The sequence below is a fragment of the Enoplosus armatus genome, chromosome 7 (genome assembly GCF_043641665.1).
Source record: "Enoplosus armatus isolate fEnoArm2 chromosome 7, fEnoArm2.hap1, whole genome shotgun sequence".
NCBI classification, from domain to species: domain Eukaryota; kingdom Metazoa; phylum Chordata; class Actinopteri; order Centrarchiformes; family Enoplosidae; genus Enoplosus; species Enoplosus armatus.
The window spans coordinates 20902924-20927867 of NC_092186.1; the positions used below are offsets into that span (position 1 = coordinate 20902924).

A 24944-nucleotide genomic window follows, 5' to 3' on the forward strand; every position below is an offset into this window, starting at 1 on the left:
TCACCATAAACCTTGACCTCATAGTGCTTCAGTGTCTCTCCAGCCTCATTCGTGGCCACACAGGTGTATCTCCCAGAATCCTCTTCTTTAGCATTGAGAATCTGTAGGCTTCGCCCCCCTGTGAAAGCATGGGTGATGGATGACAAAAGATGTACCCTATGACTGTACTCTATTCGACTTCGACTCGGTTGTTATGCACACATGATCTCAAACCTGGAAGGACTCGGACGTTGCGACTGGACTCAAACGGAGTGCCGTCCTTGAGCCAGGTGATGAGAGCAGGAGGGTAGGATTGGACTTCACACAACAGAGAGGTGGGGCTGCTCAGAGTTACTGTCACCTCCTCTGCAGAACCATCAGGACCTGACCCGGCAATGGTGGGAGAAACTGAAAAAAAAAGGAGCGAAGCGCAGAGCAAACAAATCAAGATGACTTCAATTCATCTCAAATAGTTTGATTAATTCTAGAAATGATCCTCAATGGATTAAAAAGAGTCTGTGTTTGTACCCTACCCAGGACATTGAGGTTGAAGTGCCGGCTGCGATCCCCTGCACTGTTAGAGGCCAGGCAGCTGTACCTGCCAGTATCTGCCACTTGGGCCCCAGAGATTTGGAGGAAACGGCCGTGAGACAAAACTTGGTGGCGTCTGTCAGGCACCAACAGCTGTCCATCCTTCTGCCATTTAATCTCTGGTACGGGGTTACCTGGGAAATTATTAGGTGAGGTTAACAAAATGGCAAAATATAGAGATTACCGTATTTTTTATGTCATTTACATTAAAGATTGATCAAGGGAATTTTTCATTAGCAGAACATATGATTAAATGTCAATGCAGAGATGTATTTATTATATCAATTACCTGACGCCTCACAGGTGAGAGTAATGTTGTGTTTCTCCTTGACTTTAGTGTCCAACACTGTTCCCTGGTCCACGATGCTTGGTGGAACTGTCGAATAAGACTGAAAATCAATTACATGGTTCTCACTGTCTCAGAATTCATTAAAAGGCTTTCACAGAAAGATGCATGCTCCTCCTCTCCATCTCTTCAGCTTGACGTTAAATGAAATCCAAAGGACTGACGTAGAATTTCAAATAGAATTTTAAAAACACAAGGTGTTAATTATGTCTTTACCGAGGATGTCGAGGTCAAAGTTCTTCCTTTCCTCTCCAGCGCTGTTAGACACAATACAGGTGTACCTCCCAGCATCCTCTACTGCAGCATGCATGAGACGCAGACTCCGGCCTCCTGGAGATTAATCGGGCCAATTGTTATCTATTATCATCATGGAATGTTTTCAAAGGCTATGTTGGCATAAACCTGCCCTTTTTTTCACAAAAGGAAAACATCCCAAGGACGTGTTAACAACATTTCAAGCCTGTTGAAAGTAAATCACCCCTCTTTGAAAACTGGGATCAATTAACAGAAAGAATTTAGACTCTGAGGCTCACAGCTGTAAAAGCATTTACAAATCACTTTAATGGGATTCAAGATTAATGGCATCTGTCTTTAAAAACAACTTGTCTTAACAGGGTTCATGAGAATCTCCTGAGAAAACAAGTGACAAACATTGACACAATGTGCATTCTGCAGTGCACTGAATTAACCTACTGTATTCCCCAACATGCGCCTACCCATCACATCACAGGCACTTTGTTTTGTGAGAGTTACATAGTCAACTTTTTCTAAACAATGGTGTTCATTTGGTTCCCAAATAATTGCCATTATATGAACATAACTCATTATGTGCATAGGTCAAAAACCAAATAGGTCAACTGGCATGGTACTTTTAGTTCTGCACAAGCGATTTAGGTAGTATGCTTAACTTCAAGGGCCACGGTTTAATTTGGAAGCACCCAATACATCTTGTTGAATGTTCAAAAACACACTTCAAAGGAATTGCTCCTGTTTGTCTTATTTCACAAATCACTGTCTGTTGAGTTTGGCCCCAGTTGCAATGATCCTATTACATCCTATTACTGGTGATGTATTGCAACTGCTTGGCCTTTGAAAATCAGCTAGGAAACAAAATAGCATGAAAAAGTTACTCCTTTGAAGATTTAGACATTAGTCATTCATATTTTGAATATTTTGAGTCTGTTCCTTCATGAATAGGACGCTAAACTAAGAAAGCATTTATAGATATCTGACATGACGTATAATGCTGGAAGGCCAAGCATGAAAAATGATTTCAATTTGAAATACTGCATGTTTTGAGTTTTGTAACTTGGGTTTATCAAAAGAACACTTTCCTTACAACATCAGAGAAAACCCAGAAAGTCAAACAGGAACTCACCTGAGAGAACGCGCACTGAGCTGGTAGCTTTGATTGGCCGACCATCCTTCAGCCAGGTGATGGCAGGAAGAGGAATACCAGAGGCCTCGCAGCTCAGAGCAACGGGGTTCTTCACTACAACGCTCACATTTTCTGGCATCTTTACCTGACCAATTATAGTAGGTGGGACTGAACAAGAGGAGAGGGAATGAGGGGAAGGAACAGAAAGAAAATTTAAGACCCTGTGATGGACTGTAAATCTCTAAACTGAAGATTGGTGATTACAACAAAAAAGATTAAAGCAAAAAAAACAAATTAAAAACCAGTTGATAGTTCATACCATGTACACTGATGTCATGCTTGCTGTCAGCCTGTCCTGCCACATTAACAGCGATACAGGTGTAGCGTCCCGTGTCTGACACCTTGGCATCTTTAATCTGCAACAGCCTCCCCTCGTTCAGGACCTTGGCACCATGCTGGCCTGTGATAGGCCGCCCGTCTTTCAGCCATGTGACCGCTGGTCGTGGCACGCCCTCTGCAGCACACTGTAGGGTCACATCACCTCCTTTTGTCACAGCAACGTCATCGGTGTCGCCCTCGCTGCGTCTGATGGAAGGGCGGACTAAAGTGAGAAAAGCAAGTGAATATATTGTATATGTTGTCAATGTTAGCACATTCTTTCATACTGCATGGCTTTTACCTATTTGACGCATACATATACACCTTTCTGTCAGTCACAATGTAAGTGGATCCAGTTATCTGTGTGATGTTTTAGTCATTTTAAAAATGATACACGGATTTGTAAATGCAATGCTTCTATTGATTTGTATTGGTAAAAGTAGGCATCGCTTTGGTGGCTAAGCTCTAATACTACAACTACTACCACTAAAATACTACCACTTTTACCATCTTCCACACACTACTGTTGCCTCCCAACATGTAAAAAAACATCACTTCCCCTTGTCTATTTAAAGCAGGCTTTTAGGTGATTGGTGTTTGTTTTCCTTTCCAGTCATAAAACGCAAAATAACAACTGAAATGACTCTGATAACTAGAAGTCACAGATATATATGGTGGCACGCACGTACCATAAACCTGCAGGCTGTACTCCTTGGAAGTGGTGCCAGCTGTGCTGGAGGCCGTGCAGGTGTAGGAGGCTGTGTCTGTCCTCTCAGCACTAGAGATCTGCAGCTGGCGACCTCCTGACAAAACCCTGAGCCGTTGGTCTGACTTGACCTCAGAACCTGGGGACACACACAAACCAGGACATGGGTGGTGTACTAACACAGTATTCAGTGCATGATGTCCATACAGCGTATTTCTTTTGCTGTTGTTGTCGCTTTGTGTCTCTCTGTCTCTTACAAACACACATACACTTACCGTCCTTCCTCCAGGTAAGGCTTGGGGGCGGTATGCCACTCGACTCACACACCAGAGTGATGAGACTTCCTTCAATCACAGTCAGAGGAGACACCTCCTCTGAGCCGCGGATACTGGGAGAAACTGTAATAATGACATGACACCAAAAGGAGGCGCTCACATCTCTTTCAAACTACATGCTGGTACATTTCACTGAGCTTGAAAAACTCTGTTTGTGAAAATGTGAGAGGAAAATAAAGTTTTTAAACGTTTTACTTTTGTCAAAATAAACTTCAGAATCAGCTCCTTAGCAAACACAATCTTATTCTTATGAACAAAATAACAAACAAATAGAGCCAAACATTAGGATAAACTCACCCCAGACATTGAGGTTATAGTTCTTCTCTGTTTTGCCTGCAACATTGGTGGCTTCACAGGAATACCTGCCTGAATCCTGCACCTGGGCGCTATCGATCTAACAATTAGATTCATAGGCAAATCATGAGATATGGTAACAATACAATGATACTTTAAATATAAAACTAATAAACTGGATATTTCTTTGAAGGAAAAAAAAGAGGCGAATAGTAAAGGTACAAAGGTTTTGATTAGGAGGAATCACAGAAAGTGTCACATCAAGTTGTGTCACCTCTTATAAAGATTTACAAAACTGTTTTATAATCTCTAACTCTGGCTGTACCTTGAGCACACTCCCATCCGCTGAAACAGTCAGGCCAGGCTTCCTGAAAAGTGGGCGGCCATCTTTGCGCCAGGAGAGGGTCGGTGGAGGGATTGCATCGCTCTGGCAGTGCAGCTCCACTGGACGTCCGAGCATCACTGTGGCGTTCACTTCCTCACCCTTGATGTTAGGTGGCACTGTGGCGGACAGGAGGGCATGCTATTGACAATGTTTCTTTCACAGATTACAGATTACATCATCAAACATCTTCTCTGAAAAGGGACTTTGAAAGTTAGCCTGCTAAGCCATTCTGAATGCTGCAAATTCTTCATATTACTCATAAGCAAACAGAATAATTACTTCCTGAGATGCACAGGCTCTGTTAATTTGGGCATCTGGTGCTCTTTAAGTACTAATTCTATTTTGGGCTATGACAGCACCATTAAACCAGTTCAACATTTGTTTGTGGTATTAACAATCAGAGTACCTTAATTTCTAAGAAGCTCATGAAACCTGACCTCCATGGAAATTGCTAACATGCACCGAGATGCATAATGACTCGGGGGCAAAGACATTCCCATGACAATGTTTTTATTCCTCTGTGACTATCCAAGTATCATCACAACCAAAGATGGGCTTTGCTGAGACCGGTTAACTAGATTTCCTACAAATTGAATGAATGCTTGACATGATTTGCATGTGGCTCAAACACCAAACACACACCGCTGAGCCACAGAGAGGCAAACAGTGGGAAAAGGTTAATTGACAGCTTTGGTGCAACAACTCTATTTATGGCAATGTCTCTATTCGAACATCAGACTGGACTCCTTAAATATAACATCCTCTTCAAGTGGCTATTTTGTTCATCAAAGCTTTATCCGTTTTTCATGTGATAATCACCCCTTTTTTTGTGAATCTGGCCCGTTCTAGAAAATAACTGCTGGCCAATTTCCCCTGCATTATGGTTATTGGACAGACAGAGCACGAGTCATTGGGGAAGGACAGAAACAGGCCCTTAGCTCAGTATTTGGCCAGACACAGGAAGCTGCTGAAGAATGGTAGCAATTACCACAACAAATCTGCCTTTATTTCTCTGGACACGCTCCTTTTGATCTTTGTGAGGAAACGCACGTCATGAGGATGTTTGTATTCTGCATTCATATGTTGAAACAGACATACGGGGACAGACACACACAAGCACAGACTTCACAATCCCCTAGATGTAAACTACTTGTCTCCTATTACCTCAGTGACATTAGCTTTGATTAGACTTGTATGACAACTGATGTGCCATCAAGCTCAGCTCTGTGTAGGAAACTGACAAGGTTTATTGAAATGCTAAACTCAAATTGTACTTCCTCTACGTGCACATGTTTTGCTCGAGGCCCTTTTCAAATATTGTTTCAGTATTTTAATTCATGTTTCGTGCTGGACCTGGTGCTCTGTTGAAAGACATACTGGAGTTGGCCATAACCATTACTGAGTAAAACAAGACGGGGAACAAGGAAAAGACATTAAAGTCATGAACAGGAAGACAGTGTCCTAAGGAGAGGAATTTAACATAAGTGCTGTTCTTTCAACAGTGCCTGTCAACAACATACCTAATGAAGCTAATGTTTTTACAACTACTTAAATACTAAAATCCATGCTCATTTCACAGCAAAGGACTTCTCATCCAAGGCCTGACTTTATTTGTAATATAGCGCAGCACTTTTTAAGTGTGGGTCATGATGATGATGAAGTTATGTCATTATTGGCTGATAAAAGGCCCTAAAATTAAGCAAAAGGAAAAACCAACCACCGAAAGTCAGTCAAAACGTAGGATTGAAACCTACTAGAGCTTTTTACAGCGTTGCTTCCTAAAAGTAAAGTATGTAACTGTATATATATGTTGTATATGTACAGAATTGTTGCATATATACTGTATATGTATATATATATTACATGTATGTAGCAACTACTGACAAATGGTGATTTACTCACCATAAACCCTCAGGTTGTACTCTCTATGTTGTTCTCCTCCGGCGTTGACAGCCACACAGGTGTACCTGCCTGTATCACTAACCAGCGCACTGTTCAGAGACAGCACTCTGCCAGCAGACAACACCTGAGAGCGAGACAGAAACAGGTCAGAGACCAGATTGTAGCTCACACACACAAATACACACAAGCCACCAAACAGCCTACAGAATGATACCATGACTCTCTGACATGTGTTTCATAACACTTTAGGCATATAATGCACATGTATAATTTAATTATAATAAAAAAATCACAATTTTTGGACATATTATGCCATATTACATCACAAACCTATATAATGATAGAGATACAAGTTCGGAATAATGTGTGTACATCCACAATCCACAAACACACAAAGTTTTTGGGCTCAAGCACATCAAAGTTGCATGTCACAAAAACATGTCATTCATTGAGACATGATTCATTCATTTAACTGATTTATAAGCACCTGTATGCCATGTGAGACACTCGCCACAGGGCTGCCATCTTTGAGCCATGTGAGGCTGGGCAGAGGAACACCGGTAGCCTCACACTCCAGCCTGGCAGCTTCATTCACCACAACTGTTACTGTACCACCTCGGCTCGCGATGACCGGAGGCACTGCAAGAAAAAAAAAGAAGTACATGGTAAAGAATAATTGCATATAAGCATGACATATAGTCAGATACAGTGGAATTCTACAATACTGCTGGAGTTTTAGTTGGACGAGGTGGACAGCTGAAGTCTGTCTTAACCTTGTGTCATCTCCTGATGATAGAGAATCATTATTATGATGCCTACTTATTTGATTTCACAAAGGATCAGCAGATGTTTAATGTATGCCATATAAAAAGTCACTCACCGTACACCTGCAGGCTGTGGGATATCTCAGCAACTCCAGCCATGTTGACCGCTACACATCTGTATATCCCAGCATCAGACAGTTGAGCCCGTTCAATCTCCAGCACCTGGCCACGTTTCAGCATAGTCACCCCAGCTGCACTCGTCAGCGGTCGGCCGTCTTTGTACCAAGTGATGGCTGAAGCACAAAGGTAATTCAAAGTGCTTTACATAAAGCAAAAAAAACAAAACGCATGAAAATACCATTTAAAAGACATCAGAAAGGGAAATAAACCACACTTTTCACATAAAATGAAATAAATTAAAATGAAGATAAGAATAATCGATAAAGGAATACAGGTTGGAGTTTAGTTATAGTGCATAAACAAGCCTTGATTTTAAAGAGTTGAATCGGATCTCAGACCTTATGTTTTTGTTTTAATTATTGAATCATAAAATCACAAAGCAGTGTAGCTGACAAACAAGATCTCTATGCTTCTGCTTTGGACAATGGAGCATGAAATAGATTTCTACTAAAATGTTTTCACGTTTCACAAATATCATATTGTTGGAATGAAACACCTGCTGTGAAATGCAGAAACAACCCAAGAAAAGAGAGTTGAATTACACAGGAATGCGACTGCTTATCTGTATTGAACTTGTACACTGGAAAGAAAGGCAGCGGGAAGAGAGTGAAGCTGCCTGCAGGGAGTCATCTGAGATCAATTTTCCGCTGTTCCATTAATGGTTAAAGATAAGGAAAGCAGCAGGACGGCCAATTCCAACTCAGCAGTCAGAGGAAACTACGCCCTGGAGCCTGTGAGTGAGCACAGCAGGACGGAGGAGGAAGTTTGTGAGCCATCTTACCAGGTAATGGGCTGCCTGTGGCCTTGCACTCAAGCTCAGTGGGAAAGCCTGACAGGATGGTCTGGTTGACGATCTCTCCAGAGTTGGGGATACTGGGAGGCTCTGAGGAACACACAGAGTATTACACACATCAACAATTTGTCAGATGATCTTCTCCTGTCACCACCTAATCCCTTGACACAGAAAGTGGAGATATATGACAGAAAGCAGGAGATGAGTGAGACGAGGGACTGAAACATGCAGGGGGAGCGCTGTGTGTATCTTTCAGTTACCATGGACACTGAGCCGTATGTGCTGTTGGGCTTCACCAGCTGCATTGGTGGCCAGGCAGGTGTACCTCCCAGAATCCTCTAGTCGTGCCTCTGTGACCTTTAGCAATCTGCCTGCCGACTCCAGCTGTGACAGAAACAAGCACAGACACACACACACACACACACACACACACACACACACACACACACACACACACACAGGACACAGAATTCAGACTGGTAACTGCTTTTCATGTTAAAACGTGTCAGTTTGGGAATCTGCTAGTGAAATTTCCACTTCAGTCAGAGACACTTATGTCAGGAAATTGACCATTTATAGCAAATGGTTATTCAGTTACATTTGGCAGAAAAGGCTCTGCTGTTTGAAGAAGCTCTCAATGAATCTGAGCAGCAACGAGGATCCTGCCGAGAAAAGCTAATCACCCTTAATAAACACCTGCATGAACATTAAAGTTGTGACAAGTTACGCTTAATTTCTGTGTCTTTAAGTCTAACCCTGCGTGCAGACGTTTGCAGCTAAAAATACATCACAGGCCAATAGTTAAAGAGTTAACTGTAACTGACTCCAATTTGAAACACAAAACAAAACCCACTTGGCGATTCAAATAACCAATCAAGACCCATCCTAAAACAAAATGGTCACATTTCAATCACAGTGTTCGGTGCATTTCAGCAGCATAGCTATGCATGTACGTTTTGCCTGCAGCTATGCCCACTGCAGTCACATCAAAATTAATAAATTCAGTCAATCAGGGAACCAACCTTAAGGTGCCCCTGTGTTGTGTCGACAGGTCGGCCATCTTTAAGCCAGGTAATGCTGGGAGGAGGGATGCCACTGGAGATGCACTCCAGACTGGTGGGCTTGTGGAGAACCACTGAACGTTCAGCAGGCCCGGTGGTACGAATGGATGGAGGAACTGGCGAGATGAAGAAGATTAAGTTATTTTCTTTACACTACACTTTACAATAGTTCATTTGGAAAAGTAAATTACAAAAAGGCAGAGAGTAGTATTTACCCAAAGCAGGAGTGTCCCTGTGGCTTGCATTTAAAGCATAAATTACATTCATTACAATTATTCTGCGTGCTATCTATCCACCATATTCATTTATTGTCAGAAGACTTTAGCATTTTAATATATTACCATGGACTACCACATTGAAGTCCCTCTCTTGGTCTCCTGCTTCATTAGTGGCCACACACTGAAAACGAGCCGTGTCAGAGACCTGAGCGCGGGAAACGACCAGCCGCCGACCGCTGGCTGCCACCCGCAACCCCTCACCCTGTCTGACTGGTTTTCCATCTTTATACCACCTGGAAAACAACAGCTTTTACAGTGAATATGTGTGTGCATGCATGTGCTGTTACGTCTGTCTGTCTGTGTGCATGAGATCTTACGTGATGACGGGTGCAGGTGTTCCAGTGGCCTGACACTCCAGCTCCAAAGGGCTGTTGATTATCACTGTGCTGTCTGTCACGTCGTCGGCTCCGTCAATGAAAGGAGGAACTAGGATTGAAACAGATACATCTCTGTGAAGTTTTGAAGTAATATGTCAATGTATTCGACTCAAATTCGAAAACCACAATAAATGCAATTTCCCTAAATTTAAGACTGGAAAAACATTGCATAATGTATTAAGGGCTGTTTTTAAATGTTTTAATTAATTACAATGTCACAGCTTTAACTTTAACTTTTATTTATTCTTTCTATTCTTCCTGTATTCCTGCTGCTGATAGTAACACATTTTAGAAAAGGTCAGCAAAAAAAATTATGAGGAATGTAAAGATGCAATCTCTCTGGTGTCTCTTTCTCGGAAATGTACTGAACTGAATTGTTCTGGTATTTGTGAAGAGTTATTTCAGTCAGACATGCAAAGCCACAGTGAAATGACAGGTGTCTGTTTCCCATGTGGAATGCACACATGGTGCAACAACTTCAGCAAGAAGGAATAGTACCAGATCAGGTTACACTGTTGTCGTGGCCGAGTGGTTAAGGCGATGGACTAGAAATCCATTGGGGTCTCCCCGCGCAGGTTCGAATCCTGCCGACAACGACACTACATTTTCCAGCAGTCTCAGACTCTTGAAGAATTAACTCAAAATTTATTTAAAAACGGACTATAGTTGTTGGAGGGATTGGGTTTGCTCATAGAGATTAAAATACCAGAGAGGCTACTTCCTATCGACGATGTGGTTGAAGTGGCACTGTGCCAATAAAGGAAAAAGCAGACAACTTGACCTGCTTCACACCCATTAAAATGTGCTGCTTTATCCTCTGGTTTTTACTGATGAGCATCATTAATTAGTCAAAGGTAGAAAAACATAAAAGCAAATCAAGGTTTTACTTGTTACAGTATGGCTTAGGCAACCTGGACCTCAACAAACGTCCTGGCTCTCAGCAGCTCTAAAAGACTTGTAACTGGTTGGCCACTTATGGTAACAACTTTCTATGAAGTGTTTTCTCTCTGGTGTGTTTTTACCTGGCATAGGCTGAATCTAATGTTTGACTTCTACTTCTTTTGAACTTGCTGTCTTTGTGAGTAGCGAGCAGTGTTGAACTAAATGCTGAACTGCTGTTCACGTACTATGCGGGGAGACAAATCAATCTTTATTGTCATTAATGAGAACAGTGAAGTCAGGCCAAGGCCTTAAAATGATTACATTGCCACAACATGCATCCACACAAGCAAGCCAACCTCCTACAATAGTTATATTTTACAAAATGTACAGGTACTGTACACATTCTTAGAGATAGCCCACTTGTTTTCCCATCAAGTCTCATTAGGTTGGGTCTGCCTGACGGTGACAAAGTAACAATAAAACCAATGAGCTGTGTATATGTGCTGTGCATGTTAGTGTCAGTATAGTATATGGCTTTACCAATTCAAACTGTTTCTTTTGTGTGTTTCTATACCTAAAACTTTGACGTCGTATTTGACCTCCTTCTCCCCAGCGATGCTCGTGGCCACGCAGACGTAGCGTCCAGAGTCTGACACCGTGGCTGAGAGGATTTCTATTTTACTCCCCTGCTCGAGAACACGGACACTTTCACCATCACGCACAGGAACTCCATCCTTCAGCCAGGTGAGGGAGGGGGGAGGGTGTCCCCCAGCCTCACACTCCAGGATCAGAGGCTTACTGAGGACCACTTTCCTCTCAGTTGGCCCGTCATCACCTCCTGCAATGGTAGGAGGCACTGGGGGGTGCACAAAAAAGGAACAGAACAAAAGGAGCATTACAGCTTCGAGGACTTTTCTGCTTGACTGATATCTTATTTACATCTCACACTCAAGGCTTTCATCAGCCAACAACATGTAAAATTGCTTTATGCTTCAAGTCCTCCTCTCTGTATCCATTTTTGTGCTCTTCAAGGATCAAGGATTAAAAAAAAAAAATTAAATAGTTTACCAAATATCCACAGCTGTTTGAAATTATTCTTGACTGCTGCAAATGTCTTTATGCTTTGCGAGGGCCAAACCAAATGCCTTAAAGCACTGATTAACACAATAACAAGCTTCAGAGCTCAGCACATATGAGAAGGATTGCAAAAAAGCAGAGACAATGGGAGCTTTAGTTCAGAGAGTTCCTCAGTTCCTACCTCGGTTTTCTAAATCACACAGCTAAGATGAGTTTGTAAAAGCCTTTGTTTCGAGCTGACACACAGCACAGTGAAAAAGGGAAATGTGTGGAGATTATCAGGTGTCAGATGTCAGATTCTTACAGTAGATGTCCAGCTCATAGCTCTTCTCAGCGCTCCCGGCCACACTAGCCACCTTGCAGGTGTACTGGCCAGCATCTGACGCCTGTGCCCGAGGGATCTTCAGGTAGTGGCCTCGCTCGACGTACTGAGCCTGCCGGTTGGACAAGATGGCCTCTCCATTTCGGTACCAGGTGATGGTGGGAAGCGGCACTCCACGTGCCTCACACTCCAGCGTTACCACTGTGTCCAGCAGGGCTGTGACCTCTGTGGTTATGTTGCCACCTTTGATGGAAGGGGGCACTGGAACAATGGCACAAAAATGATAAAATCTGATATTTGTAATTCAGCAGTGTTTGTTCACGTTAGGTGTGTGAACATATTTACTTAGTTTTATCGTATAAAGAGTACGTTTTTCACATAGTACTTGACTACCTAGGATCTGTCAAAATCCACACTCACCATAGACACTGAGGTTGAAGTCCTTGGACTGCTTTCCAGCTGTATTCATGACACTACACTGGTAGCGGGCCTTGTCCCCAAGACGGGCGCCTTTTATCCTCAAAACCTGACCCCTGTTGGTGACCTCTAGGTTTGGATCACCGAGAAACACCAGCCTAGAAAACAAACATTTATCCGAGTTTTTTCGTTTTGTTTGATTTTTCTTACCACAATGTAGACAGTAAATCATATTAGGAGGCACTTACTTCCTGTCCTTGTACCACTGGATTGTGGGAAAGGGCACTCCTTGCACCTTGCACTCCAGACTGATCTCCTGTTTGACAATGGCTGAAACGTCTTGAGGAGAGCCTGACCCTACAATGGTTGGTGGGACTGGGGCACAGAGTATCACTGTTAGCTGCAATTAGCTGACTCATCAAGAAACTGAACAAACGACAAAGCCCAAGATGTTACGAGTCCGACATATTTGGACGGGTTTCAATTTCATTTCAAGTTCTGTATGTGCACAAGTCGGCACACAGCTCTTTCCACAGACACCTGCTCACTGCCCTTACTCACCCAGTACATCCACGTAGAAGTCTTTTTCTGTGCTGCCAGCGATGTTGATGGCTTTGCAGCTGTAGCTGCCTGCGTCTGTTGTGGCTGCCTTCAGTAGTCTCAGAGTTTTTCCCATATCAAGAATCTGGATGTTGTTACTAGCAATTACCTGTCGATCAACACAAATAAATGAAATCAAACGCAAAAGCAAAATTAAAAACATAAGTTTAGTTAATACTGTCTGACAGCAATGATTGGGCAAATTGTGAGACATCATGATAAAAGAAGCTGCAGCTTACAAATCAGGCAGAATTGAAAAACAACGTTCACAAAACATGAAAATTGTTGCTTGGAGCCAAAAACATTCAGAGAGCAGAGCATCTTGATTTAGATAGCGCATAATTAGCAGATTAAAGTAAGTGCTCTGATTTTCTGCCTTGCAGGAAGAAATTTGTAAGGCAGCCAAGGGAACAAAAGGCAGCCAGCTAACGGGGATGTCACAGCAAAGTGTGTGCTAACTCTCTGTTCTCGCATCAATTTATCATAATTATTCTATCATTACAGCTTTGACCATGGCTGGCCTGGCTGGTCTTTGTGACACACACACATGCATACGCACAGGATCCACAGTGGTTTAAGGTCTGTTCTCTTGGACAGTGTACCCTGTGATCAGAGCTCATTCAGTCTGTATGAGTACTTTCATTAATAAATGAAAGGAAAGGTCATTATAATTTCTCATTCCTTTTATGCATTTAAAACTGTGTGATCCAATCCTTGTAGAGGATTTACTAGACCACAGTTTAAGTATAGGTTATCCAAATTATAAGGCAGTATGTTACGTAATCTCTCTGACTGTGTCTTTGATGTCTGTATTTACCTTTAAAAGAAGTAACATTTGTACAAATGCTAAAAATAAATATGGATCTTCCGAGAGTTGGAAGAACATGAATGACAAATGTCAACATTTTCTGTATAAAATATATGTTAACAGCTTATTCGATGGGATTTCACCTACAAGAGTCCCATCCTTGTACCAGGTGATGACAGGGGTTGGACTTCCTGTGACATCACACACCAGGCTGGTGGACTGGCTCAGGACCAGCGACACGTTGCCTTGCGTTTCACTGTCACGGAAATCTGGGGGCACTGTGGAGGTGTCAAAGGTTATCAAAGATTCTCGAGCTTTAAGCATTTCAACAGAATCAAATGTATGCAAAATGTAAGATAGATAAATAATGTTTTAGCGATACAGTGGCAAAACTATTCCAAAGTCACAGGCAGAACCATAGAGAACAGATCAATCACCATTGACTTTGAGCTGGTACTTCCTCTCAGTGGATCCGGCATCATTGACAGCAGCACAGACATACTCTCCATTATCCAGCGGTGACACAGAGGCCAGAATCAGCAGTGTCCCGTCCTCCAGGATGGACACACCGGGCTCATTACCCGTCAGTTCCTGGCCATTACGCAACCACCGAATCACAGGCTTAGGAAGACCTGAAAGAGAGAAGAAAATATGTAAAGGATAAAGATTAAAGCCAAACTACTGGCAATGAAAAAGAAAAGATGTGTTCTATTTGACAAAATCATCATTATTTGCAAAAGTATAGCACATACTTTTCGCAGAAAGTTTAGAATTAACTAACTTTGTCTCAGTAAATGTCACTTCTGACAGGAATGTAATTAAGTTTTGTTATCTTAAACAGGGAAACAAAATGGCCAATCACATAATATCAGAGGGTGGGTGGAAATAACCCTTTACCTTTGGCAGGACAGGGGAAAGCAATACGCTGGTTTGCAACTCTCTCCTGCAAGGGACTATTGAAGGGGGGCTCCAATACCTCGACCACAGGGGGCACTAAAAACAAGCGCGTAATCAATGAATGTATTATTTGATGTGTTTTTATTTTTAAAAACTAAAGGAACAACAGTCAGACAGGGATATAAATGTTTTGTTCTTTGGTTTAATCCAGTTTAAACCATTCATATACACCTCTGAAAACACGTCAACACACATGCATATAATGAACACAGTGAAAGCCTGTTGGATCAAGACATTAACTGAAACCAACCTTGCACTAGAAGCCGAACTCGAGCCTCGTCCCTGCCTGCACTGTTGGTGGCTGTGCAGGTGTAGGTTCCTTCGTCATCCAGACCCACACTTCTCAATGCCAGGCTGCCATCAGGTGATGCTGGGTACCTCTTACCATCCTTTGTCCAGGTGAGGGTGGGCTCTGGGACCCCTCTCACCATACACGGCAGCTCCACAGGGTGACCCACCTGTACCTTCATTACCCTGGGGCCAGCCTGGATACTGGGGGGCACTGCAGGACACATGACAGAGGACCAGATTTAATAATCTTTTGTGCCTTGCCTGTACCTGTAATGATGTATTTGTGATCTTTGAACTTACCCAAAACACTCAACTCAATGGATTGTGTTAGGTTACCAGCAATATTGGAGGCAACACACACATAAAGTCCACTGTCTGACACTCTGGTCTCCAGGATCTTCATAGAGCCTGAGGGAAGCTGAGTGTGCCTGGGAGGAGGACACACACACACACACACACACACACACACACACACATACAGCAATAAACTAAACTGTAAAGTGAAAGTCTGGGTGACAATCATTCTTGTAAAGCTTCCAAATAAAAACAAACACACACACTGACTGACTTTTTCTACTCAGTGACTTATTCAGTAATTTCTATTAAAGATACTCCAGTAGTTCTTACTAATCCACCATCAACCACAATTACCGCTGCTGTGGCAGGCGCACAGTAGGTGAAACAGATCACAGGGAAGAGTATGATTACTCAGTCGTCCTATAAAACCACAAACTATACCCTGAGGCTGTGAACAATCCAGAGGTACAGCACAGCAATGTAGACAGCATGGAGGGTCTTTACAAACTACAAATCCAACTCTTTGAGTTTATTATTCTCGGGGGAGGGGTATTTTAAGACACATGTTTCTGAAAATATAGAGACGATTTTAGTGAAAAATGGCTGCATATGCATATATAAATACTCTACCCCAGCAGTGCACAGGCTTGTGTAAGGGCTTGTGGAATTATCAAAAACATCACTATTGTGTGTGGTTCTGTATGTGTTTCACCTGGGAGAGAAAGGGGAGATGAGCTGCCTCTCCTTGGCCCAGCTGATGGTGGGAGGTGGGACACTGCGGACCTCACATGGCAAAATGGCGTCCTCACCCTCAATCACTGACATTCTTATTGGTTCTGCTGACCCACCGGTGCCAACAACATCAGATCTAGGACGGACTGGACACACATACATGGGCAGGTAAACACAGAAACAATTCAGTTCAAAGTTCTCAATTTCATACAAAGTATATATAAGGTATAAAAATGCAAAAAGAGTTAATTTGAGGGAGCGAAAAAGACGAGAGATTTTAATAAAATTGTCTCCTCTTACATTGACTGTTTGTATTGTTCCTTCCTCGCTTATAGTATGCCATTGCTCATCGTGCATTTATATGCCAATAAATACTGAAAAGAACGAAGCGTGTTGTCCACCACATCAGAAAAGCCATTTTCTATATAGTGGCAACCTTTAAAAGTGGTCATCATATTAAGGCAGATGGGGATTATCAAGCAAACGTTATCACTGGTAAAAGTGATAAATGAGCTACAGACACACATGCAGATTAAGCCAAAATAGAGGATATTAGATCCTGTTTTGTAGTTTTACGCATCTTTGCGCTGTGAAGTTTTTTTTTTCTTGCAAAATCCGACACAGTGACATGACTGTTAATGGAGTTTTTCAGCTGGTAGAGTAAGTGGTAAGAGAGACATCTTGGCAATGATTATAGTAATTATACTAATGTCTCATTTAGTAATAATTTGTTGACGATAATTGCTACATATAGCGTCTTTATCTTCGTTCAGACTTTATCCAGCCTTTAGCTGGAGGTGAGGTTTACCATAGACAGTGAGTTGGACCTTCCTGGAGGCGTAGCCGGCAGCATTGGTAGCTGTGCAGATGAACTCTCCGGTCTCATTTCCAGAGGGGGAGGTGACGAGGAGGCTGTCGTCAGAATCCAGGGAGAAGGCTGGACCACCCAAGTACAGCAGCTCCCCACCCTACAAAACAAATCACAGGAGGGAAAGGGCAGGGGCCAAAGTTTGTTTCATTAACTCAGCTTTATTAGCACTTGACATGGAGTCTGAGAAAGAGGTAAGATGTGTGGTTTGGCCTACTAAGAGTTCTTAAATTTATGATTTGATTTTCTTCCCTGCTATTAAATAAAAAGCCTGTGAAAGAAAATGTTAGTTATACACTCAAATGAAACAAAACATGAAGCAAATGTAATGTCAGTGAATCAGGACTGTGTCTTCTCTGGACTGTCCTTTTGGATCCAACATGACTAACTTGACTTGACTGATGTTATCGGGAACAGCGATGGAATCAGAGGGAATCGCATCTTAACAGCTGGTGCAAAACTTAGCAGGGTCTAGTTTCATATGTCCCTGTAGCCCTGTTCACTTTAACAGCATCGCTTTTACAACTCAGAGAAACTAGTGGAAAAGATGAAAAAGAGGACGGGACTGTCCACAAATGCACACACTGGCTTATAGTACACACTAACACACAAATGTGTACATGTAAAGGCTGAGCACACTGGCCAATGGTCACAGGTAGAGCTTATTTCATGGAGCAGCACATGAGGCACACACATGTACCCTCACACAGGCATTTTTCTATCATGTGCTATTGTCTTGCCAGAGCCCATCAATAGAGTAAGTATTGTACTAAAAATATATAGCAACCCCGACCTTTGACACACAACAACACAGGGACCAAGTTCCCTTGTAGTTGAAAACAGTCCACATCCACATCTGGACTCCTTCAAGCTGAGTTTATAACTGCCCAAAACTGCACAGCCACACTTCATAAATACAAATAGAACACATTTCCAATCCAAATGAGCTGCATAACAGCATTCAGTTACACGTAAAGAGTCAAGAGGTTCATGCATGAGTGGAAGTTTGTGAGTCAAGACATCATAAAATGCCTCTTGAACATGTGAAGCCATCAGTACGATATTATGATTTTGGGGTGGCATGACATGGCTTACTTTGGCGATAGAGCTTTCCTAATACTGCATGTTGCGGAGTCACATCTGGTGAGATTTGGCCAAAATGTGATCTTGGCTGACCTGCATTTTTTTGTTTATTCACCTACATGCTCATTTCATGTGGTTTCCCTCTATCTCCCTTTTATTATTTTGGTGTTTATGGAGAGAAAATGAAGGTCTTCAGTGGCAGGAAAACAGCACACCACTGTAAGCAGAGTACTGACTCTTACTTTGGCCTACTTTATACTCAAAGGGGTAATGCCAATACATACCTTGGCCCAGGTAATGTCAGGGGAGGGTACTCCACTGGCACGGCAGGGCAGAGTGATGGATGTGCCCTCAATTGTGCTGAACACCTGAGGGCCATACTGAATGGTAGGAATCACTGGACACATAAGGAAAAAATAAGACACAGTTAGTTGAATATGTGTTTTTTGCATACATACATTCATCAAGTATTGACAAAATCTAGTGATTGTAAAAATGTTGTGCTCCGTATATACTGTGCATTTGGTTGTCTCAGTATATATTACCACCACTTTGTTTGTGGTGTGTGTCTCAAAGGCATCCGGAGAACGCCTGTACCTCACTGAACATACAGCATTTTATTCTCCTTTCTTTTCCTTTCCCTCCCTCCTTCACTATCTGTCTTGTTTTTGTTGTTTGTTCCGACCTTGGGAATCTGCAGAAAAGATCACCGCTTGGACGCCTGGAGCATCTTCTTGGAAATGAAAAATGTGATTTAACTAAACAACAAAATCACACACAGTGTACACAATACGAGCCAGTACTGCACGGTGGTCTTCTATCTGCACTCTTTGCATGTAGTTCGCATTATGTAGGCGCTGCGGAAAGTATTTCTCATGGCAAAGGGTTAGTGGCAAATTAACTATACAATGACCTACATAGTGTAAATGTCCAGGGCTTTTTGCATGTAGGACTGACATGTACTGAGGAAGCCAGTGCTATTACGTAAATGCTTTGGACCATTCCTATTTAAGTTGGTAGAATCTGGCAATGACAGACTTTAGTATAAATGGAGAACACATTTTCCCCTCTCACTGTGCTCCAAACTCTGCCATTACCCTCAGCTGCCCCTGGTTTTAATGCAGCCTCAAAGATAATCCTATTCATGAGGTTAAGAGCCTTCTGTAGTGTAGAGGAGACATTCAAGAGGGGCAGTGGGACATGGAGGAGGTAACAGAATTGAGCAGAAAGAAAAGACAGAGAGGGCATTTCATATGTCATAAAACATTTACAAGAGACCTTTTTCACAAAAGATGCTTTGACTCATCACAGCAGAAAAAGAACAGGTGATGAATAACATTAACCATGGCTCAGTTCCATTAAGTATCCCAGTGTGCACAATATCAGGAACCTTGGATTGTTTAGAACACGCACAATATGGCTCCAGCTAGTGCTCAAAAACTCCACGAGGTACCTTTGGGACCAAACTAGTGTGTTTGTGCATATGTATGCCTGTTTATAGTTGGTTTGTATGTATGTTTTTGTACGCTACCATAGACGTTGACAGTGGTGGTATGGTTGGTGGCCCCAACAACACTTTCAGCCAAACAGGTGTAGTCACCCGCATCGTCCAGCCGGACTCTATCAATATGCAGACTGCCGTCCCTCCTCACTGTCACATACTGGTCTGAGGTCACCTGAAAGATTTGTAGGTTAAATAGGTTCCTAATGAAATCACGGTTATTGAACTCAGATGCAAAATACAGACATGGAAGACATCTAACAAGTGTGATTTCCTCTCTGCATCCTCACCAGTCCGTAGTTGTGCAGCCACTGCCTCTCAGGCAGCGGATTCCCCGCCAATAGCACACAGGGCAAAGTCACCTGCTGGTCCTCGATCACACTGAGCACAGTCGGACTCATCGCAATGACAGGCGAGACTGCAGATACCATGCAAACAGTTAAACAGGGCTTATGTCAACAAATCATGGAGGCTGAGAGGATGATAGGAAAGTATTCAAGAAAATCATTATGTAGTTTCATATCAGCAGGGACATGTAATAATCATGTGAAGCTATTTGATACTGTTGAGATGTACAATATGTGGGTAGCAGCCTCCTCTGTGCATAGAGACCAAACACACACACACACACACATACAGGTCAAGAGTCTGAAAGCATACAACCAAAAGAACGCAAAGAATTACTGCAATTCAATTCTTTCCTTTAAGAATCTCACATGTCCTAGACAGTCATAAAATGCCGAAAATATGACACGTCAACAGAATGGACAAAAAAGTGTGGTTGTATTTACTTTACTGGCAAAATTAATAACCTAACGATGAAAGGTCTTTACCACTGGCAAAACTCAAAGGAAGCACATGTGCAAGTGTTTGTGTGTGAGCAGTGTGATGAATAGGGAATGCTTGGTTGCTATAAACACATCAACAATACAGCATATACAGCGTACATTTTCCACAGCTGCTAAAAGTATCAACACACCCCTTTCCTCCCTCACATATGCATACCTATACACAACACACACATAAACACACACACACACTTAATGACATGTGACATCACATTTGTTTAAATGGTTTGGCTGAGGTCACATGGACAATGTTGATATCATCTGTGGGGGCTGTGATCAGGGTGTCGTCAACCACCCTGACTGGCCTGGGAATACAACCTCACACCCTCACACACACACACACACACACACATGCATGCCATGAATGTGCCAAATTTATTGCTCTCTACTTCCACCCTTATCCAAAGAAGCTACTTTACATGTGCTTCTGCATTGGGTGTACGCGTCTCATGAGACAACGTTGTCAGTAGGGAAATGGGGCAGTGGGGCAGTAATATATGTCATCTGGGTGGGTCTGTGGTTTCTAACCTTTGGCCCACATATAAGAGCTCAGTGTGTTTCCACAGTAGAGAAAACGGTGAAACAGAAACAGTGGTTAACAAGGCACATGTGTTCAAAACACACCCACTGAAATGTGCTAATGAACTCTCACACACACGTAAAGACTGAAACAGAAACACACACACACACACACACATCCACAAAGACATGCAGACAGATGTAGGTACTCAAAGGCTGTGTAAGAAAAAGTTATGGACATGGAAAGTAGATGTGATCTTTGATTACACATACTCAGAAAAGTGCATATTCAGCAAAAAGGAATGTAAGCATGTGCTCTGCAGGGCTATGTCTTTTAAGTGCAAAAGAATTTCAAGGCAGAGAGGGCCATTTTCAGTTCAGCAAAGCTCCTGTATTTCTTCCCTTTCGACTAAACTTACTGCATTCAAATTTTTTAGCCATTTCCTCTCGGGGATTATTAAGTAAATGTATCAATCAATAATAAGTCACAGAGAGCCCAGATGCAAATATAAAATTACATTTCCTGCTGCCCCTCTGAAATAACAGCGCTGTGTCATTTGAAGATTATGAGACACTACTTTTTCATCTTAGAGGGAGAGACAGAAAGAGGCAAGACTTTTTGTACTTGTTGTACTTACCCAGTCCAGTCACCGTGATTCTGGCCTGGGCCTGGATCCTGCCAAAGTGGTTTTGAGCCTCACAGACATATACCGCCTCATCCTCCACCCACAGACCTGAGAGAAAAAAGGATATTTAGGTGTAAACCTAGAGCATTTACATGTGTAATGTGTATGCACATACTAAAAAAACTCACTGGTGATATGTAGACCTCCCCTGCTCTGTGTAATAGTGCCATGTGCACGGGGCGTGTTCGAAAGGGGAAGCCCATCCTCTCTCCTCCAGGTGACCTGCGCTTCGGGGTAACCTTGGACGAGGCACGGCAGGGTCACATTGGAGCCGATGTCCGCCGCCACATCTGATGGCTCTCGGGTGAACTTCGGTGCAGCTGGAACAATCAAGGTTGAAGATGGCAAAGGTGAAAAAGTTTGTCCATCTGTATCGCATTCCACACACAGTCAAGCTGTCCATCATGCAAGCTTGGGTTGTTCACTACGGCACTACAAAGGCATCGTTCAGTAACAACACCACCAAAGCAGCCTTTGTATCACTTTACACAGACGTCACATCACACGCTCGGATATACTGTGAGCCACAACAGCCAATTCATTGACGGTTTAGAGGCACATCAGTGTGTATATGGTGAAAAGTACATGTGTCAATGTTCTAGTGACACCTACTTTAGTGGACATATGTATGTATCACTTATATGTTTGGCCTCAGAGCTAGGTCTCGCAGATATGCATGTGTTTGCTGAGGGAATAAAGTTCATACCAGAGGCTTCAAAGCTACCACAGAGAGCTGAAACCCCACTTTCACTTTGAGGTCTTCTTTGGCAACAGGTTTGTGTTCTTTGTGTATTTTCTCAGAGACAGTTTTTAGCCATATTCTGAGCTAGATAAGAATCTACAACAGGATTGGATGGCAAATTAAGCAAGCCATCACTTAAAACAGATTTTATGGTCCAGAACAGAAGCAAAGACCTATTTAGCTTGGAATATGGACCCCAGGCTTGGGTCATTCTGGTCTGGCAACACAAGAAACAAGCAATGTCTATCAAACTCCTGTTAAATTGAATGGTGTTGCAGTCTGTACATTCGCAGCTATGGTAATGCTATACAAGTAGTAATCTTCCTATTCATTCTGTTCTTAATCTGGGTTCACTATACTGAGTAATGCTTTTACTAGGTTACAAACTAAACTTGGTGCCTCTCTTACCTCCTACATCGAGAGAGATCTTTCCTGACGAGGTGCCAGCAGCATTGACAGCTACACAGGTGTAATCTCCAGCATCGACATCCTGGGTCTCCTTGATTGTCAGTGTACCTCCTAACGTGTCCACGTCCAAGAGGGATGATGAATGCAGCTGGACATCACCTAGCAATTAGAATAAATGCAACAGTGGAGCGTGCTCAGCTTGGTTCTTAAAAAACAAGTCTTATATTTGGGTAGTGTGAGCAAATAGTAGAAAAAAGCTACTCCATCTATGCAATAAATGTTTCTGTAATTAGAATGGGGTGTTGTTTTAGCTCCACACTAAACTTTGAATGTTGTCATGGTTTTTGTTTGTTTGTTCTCCTCCAGAATGTGCAAATGTTGTTTTTTGTTGCACTTCCTTCTGCTTCTAAGGTGTTACCTTTGTACCACCAGATCTCAGGCTGTGGGGTTCCAGACGCAGAACAGGCCATCACCGTGGTTTCTCCAGTGCCAATGAGAATATCACTCAAAGCCACAGTCACCACAGGAGATTCTAGGGAAGGAGAATCGTTGAACAATGGACAGAACATCATCAGTATGATAGACAGAGCAAAAAGAAATGCAGTACATACTGTATGGATGTGCATATTATAAATGTATGTTTTATTTATTTCCATTTGACTGCATGTGCTCTGGGGCAACCTCACAGCAAGAAGGTTCTGGGTTAGGTTAAATGGCGACTCTAAAAATTGCCCGTAGGTGGGAATGTGAGCAGTGAATGGTTGTCTGTCTCTATGGGTCATTGACTGGTGACATGTCCAGGGTATACCCCGCCTCTCTCCCAATGTCAGCTGGGATTGGCTCCAGCCCCCTCACAGCATAAGTGGGTATACCAAATGAAAGGATGGATGGATGGATGGATGGATGGATGCATGATGGCACTCACCAATGTAAGTGAGGATGGAGGTCATTGTGTCAGTCCCGGCCTGGTTGCTGGCCAGGCAGCCATACACTCCTCCATCCTTTTTCTCCATGTTTCTTATAACCAGCGTGCCATCAGGAGTCATCCTGTGTCTGAAGATACAAAATTCAGTATTTTCATGGAATTTCAGCATGATCAAAAAGGAGCGAGGCAGAGAGAAGAAGTAAAACTAGTGATTCTGATTGATTGATATCATAAAACACCAAAACACCAGCACATTAACAGTAGTTTTCACCATTAAACTATTCGAACATATGTGAGGTGTATAGCCATACAAATCATATCATAAGCATGGCACTCATTATCATCAGCTTAAGAAACCATTCTTAGGGTCTATTTCAATTTTTAAAACAGTCAAAGTCCTCAGATCTATTAATGTGAAGGGAGATGAATTCACCTGCTGGATGCTATGATGAACATGTCATTGTGGGTCCAGACCAGACGGGGCGGAGGGTAGCCGGTGGCCGAGCATCTGATCCTCACTTCATCTCTGGTTGTGAAGGTTTGATTCCGAGGCTCTACTGAAACCCTGGGCACCTCTAGAGGAAAAGAAAAGTGATTCAAAAATACAAATCAATCAATTAATCAATATTCTGTCTAATTCAGTCAGAAAGTGAAACATCAATGTCACACTTTGAAATGTATATAAAGTTGATTTGGGTCTGCTTTGCTCGATGTGAATGTCCATCATTTAGGATATGAGTGTATTTGGCTGTGAGAAACTTCAGATAAAAGTCTTGATACACATTAGTACACCTAAGGTGATGTTTGATGTTTTGGACCTTCACATGCAAGTCAGGAACTTCTTCCATAACCCTGAATGAATTTAGGCTCAGCCACAGGATGTAACAGAGCATAAACTTTTATTGTCACTATAGCAGGATGGTTGTTACTACATCTAATAATGTTTCACAGCCTGTCTTTCACCATCATTTCCTCTTTATTGGTAAAACTGGGAGGAATATTGAATCCAGACCCGGAGAAGCTGTGGAATCTGAAAAGATTTTCCAATTGATTCATGATGTGTAACTCAACCCTTCAAGGGCGTGTTTTCTCTATTCTATTCCCACTGCTAGAATCATCTCCAGAGTCTCTGAACTTTCCATCGTGAAGAAAATACAGTGTGAGAACTAGTTGTCACAATAGAGAGTTTGAACACTTCCAAAACAACACAATTCCAATTTGTTTCTATTTAAGA

General features: G+C 42.4%; 1 protein-coding gene and 1 non-coding gene across 2 annotated transcripts in view; one reads left to right on the plus strand and one right to left on the minus strand.

The window, feature by feature from the left end:
* hmcn1 (hemicentin 1) overlaps window positions 1–24944 on the minus strand; it is a 77901-nt gene that overhangs the window by 21257 nt on the left and 31700 nt on the right. The window contains exons 12-51 of the mRNA XM_070908312.1: window positions 24144–24285; window positions 23711–23838; window positions 23204–23317; window positions 22786–22944; window positions 21764–21955; window positions 21588–21683; window positions 19873–20000; window positions 19613–19757; window positions 18366–18478; window positions 16939–17098; window positions 16111–16276; window positions 15402–15529; window positions 15061–15312; window positions 14751–14846; window positions 14291–14485; window positions 14001–14131; window positions 13007–13154; window positions 12694–12820; window positions 12449–12603; window positions 12011–12289; window positions 11204–11485; window positions 9688–9796; window positions 9434–9603; window positions 9054–9208; window positions 8292–8415; window positions 8020–8121; window positions 7175–7351; window positions 6782–6933; window positions 6295–6418; window positions 4333–4508; window positions 4011–4107; window positions 3654–3776; window positions 3362–3517; window positions 2614–2895; window positions 2295–2462; window positions 1133–1246; window positions 860–946; window positions 513–704; window positions 214–387; window positions 5–118 (exon numbers count right to left, since the gene is read on the minus strand). Coding sequence (XP_070764413.1) covers window positions 5–118; window positions 214–387; window positions 513–704; window positions 860–946; window positions 1133–1246; window positions 2295–2462; window positions 2614–2895; window positions 3362–3517; window positions 3654–3776; window positions 4011–4107; window positions 4333–4508; window positions 6295–6418; window positions 6782–6933; window positions 7175–7351; window positions 8020–8121; window positions 8292–8415; window positions 9054–9208; window positions 9434–9603; window positions 9688–9796; window positions 11204–11485; window positions 12011–12289; window positions 12449–12603; window positions 12694–12820; window positions 13007–13154; window positions 14001–14131; window positions 14291–14485; window positions 14751–14846; window positions 15061–15312; window positions 15402–15529; window positions 16111–16276; window positions 16939–17098; window positions 18366–18478; window positions 19613–19757; window positions 19873–20000; window positions 21588–21683; window positions 21764–21955; window positions 22786–22944; window positions 23204–23317; window positions 23711–23838; window positions 24144–24285 — 6132 coding nt within the window. The remainder of the gene's footprint in view (window positions 1–4; window positions 119–213; window positions 388–512; window positions 705–859; window positions 947–1132; window positions 1247–2294; window positions 2463–2613; window positions 2896–3361; window positions 3518–3653; window positions 3777–4010; window positions 4108–4332; window positions 4509–6294; window positions 6419–6781; window positions 6934–7174; window positions 7352–8019; window positions 8122–8291; window positions 8416–9053; window positions 9209–9433; window positions 9604–9687; window positions 9797–11203; window positions 11486–12010; window positions 12290–12448; window positions 12604–12693; window positions 12821–13006; window positions 13155–14000; window positions 14132–14290; window positions 14486–14750; window positions 14847–15060; window positions 15313–15401; window positions 15530–16110; window positions 16277–16938; window positions 17099–18365; window positions 18479–19612; window positions 19758–19872; window positions 20001–21587; window positions 21684–21763; window positions 21956–22785; window positions 22945–23203; window positions 23318–23710; window positions 23839–24143; window positions 24286–24944) is intronic.
* Window positions 10262–10343, plus strand: trnas-aga (transfer RNA serine (anticodon AGA)). The gene has a single exon. It is a non-coding gene; the product is annotated as a tRNA-Ser (tRNA).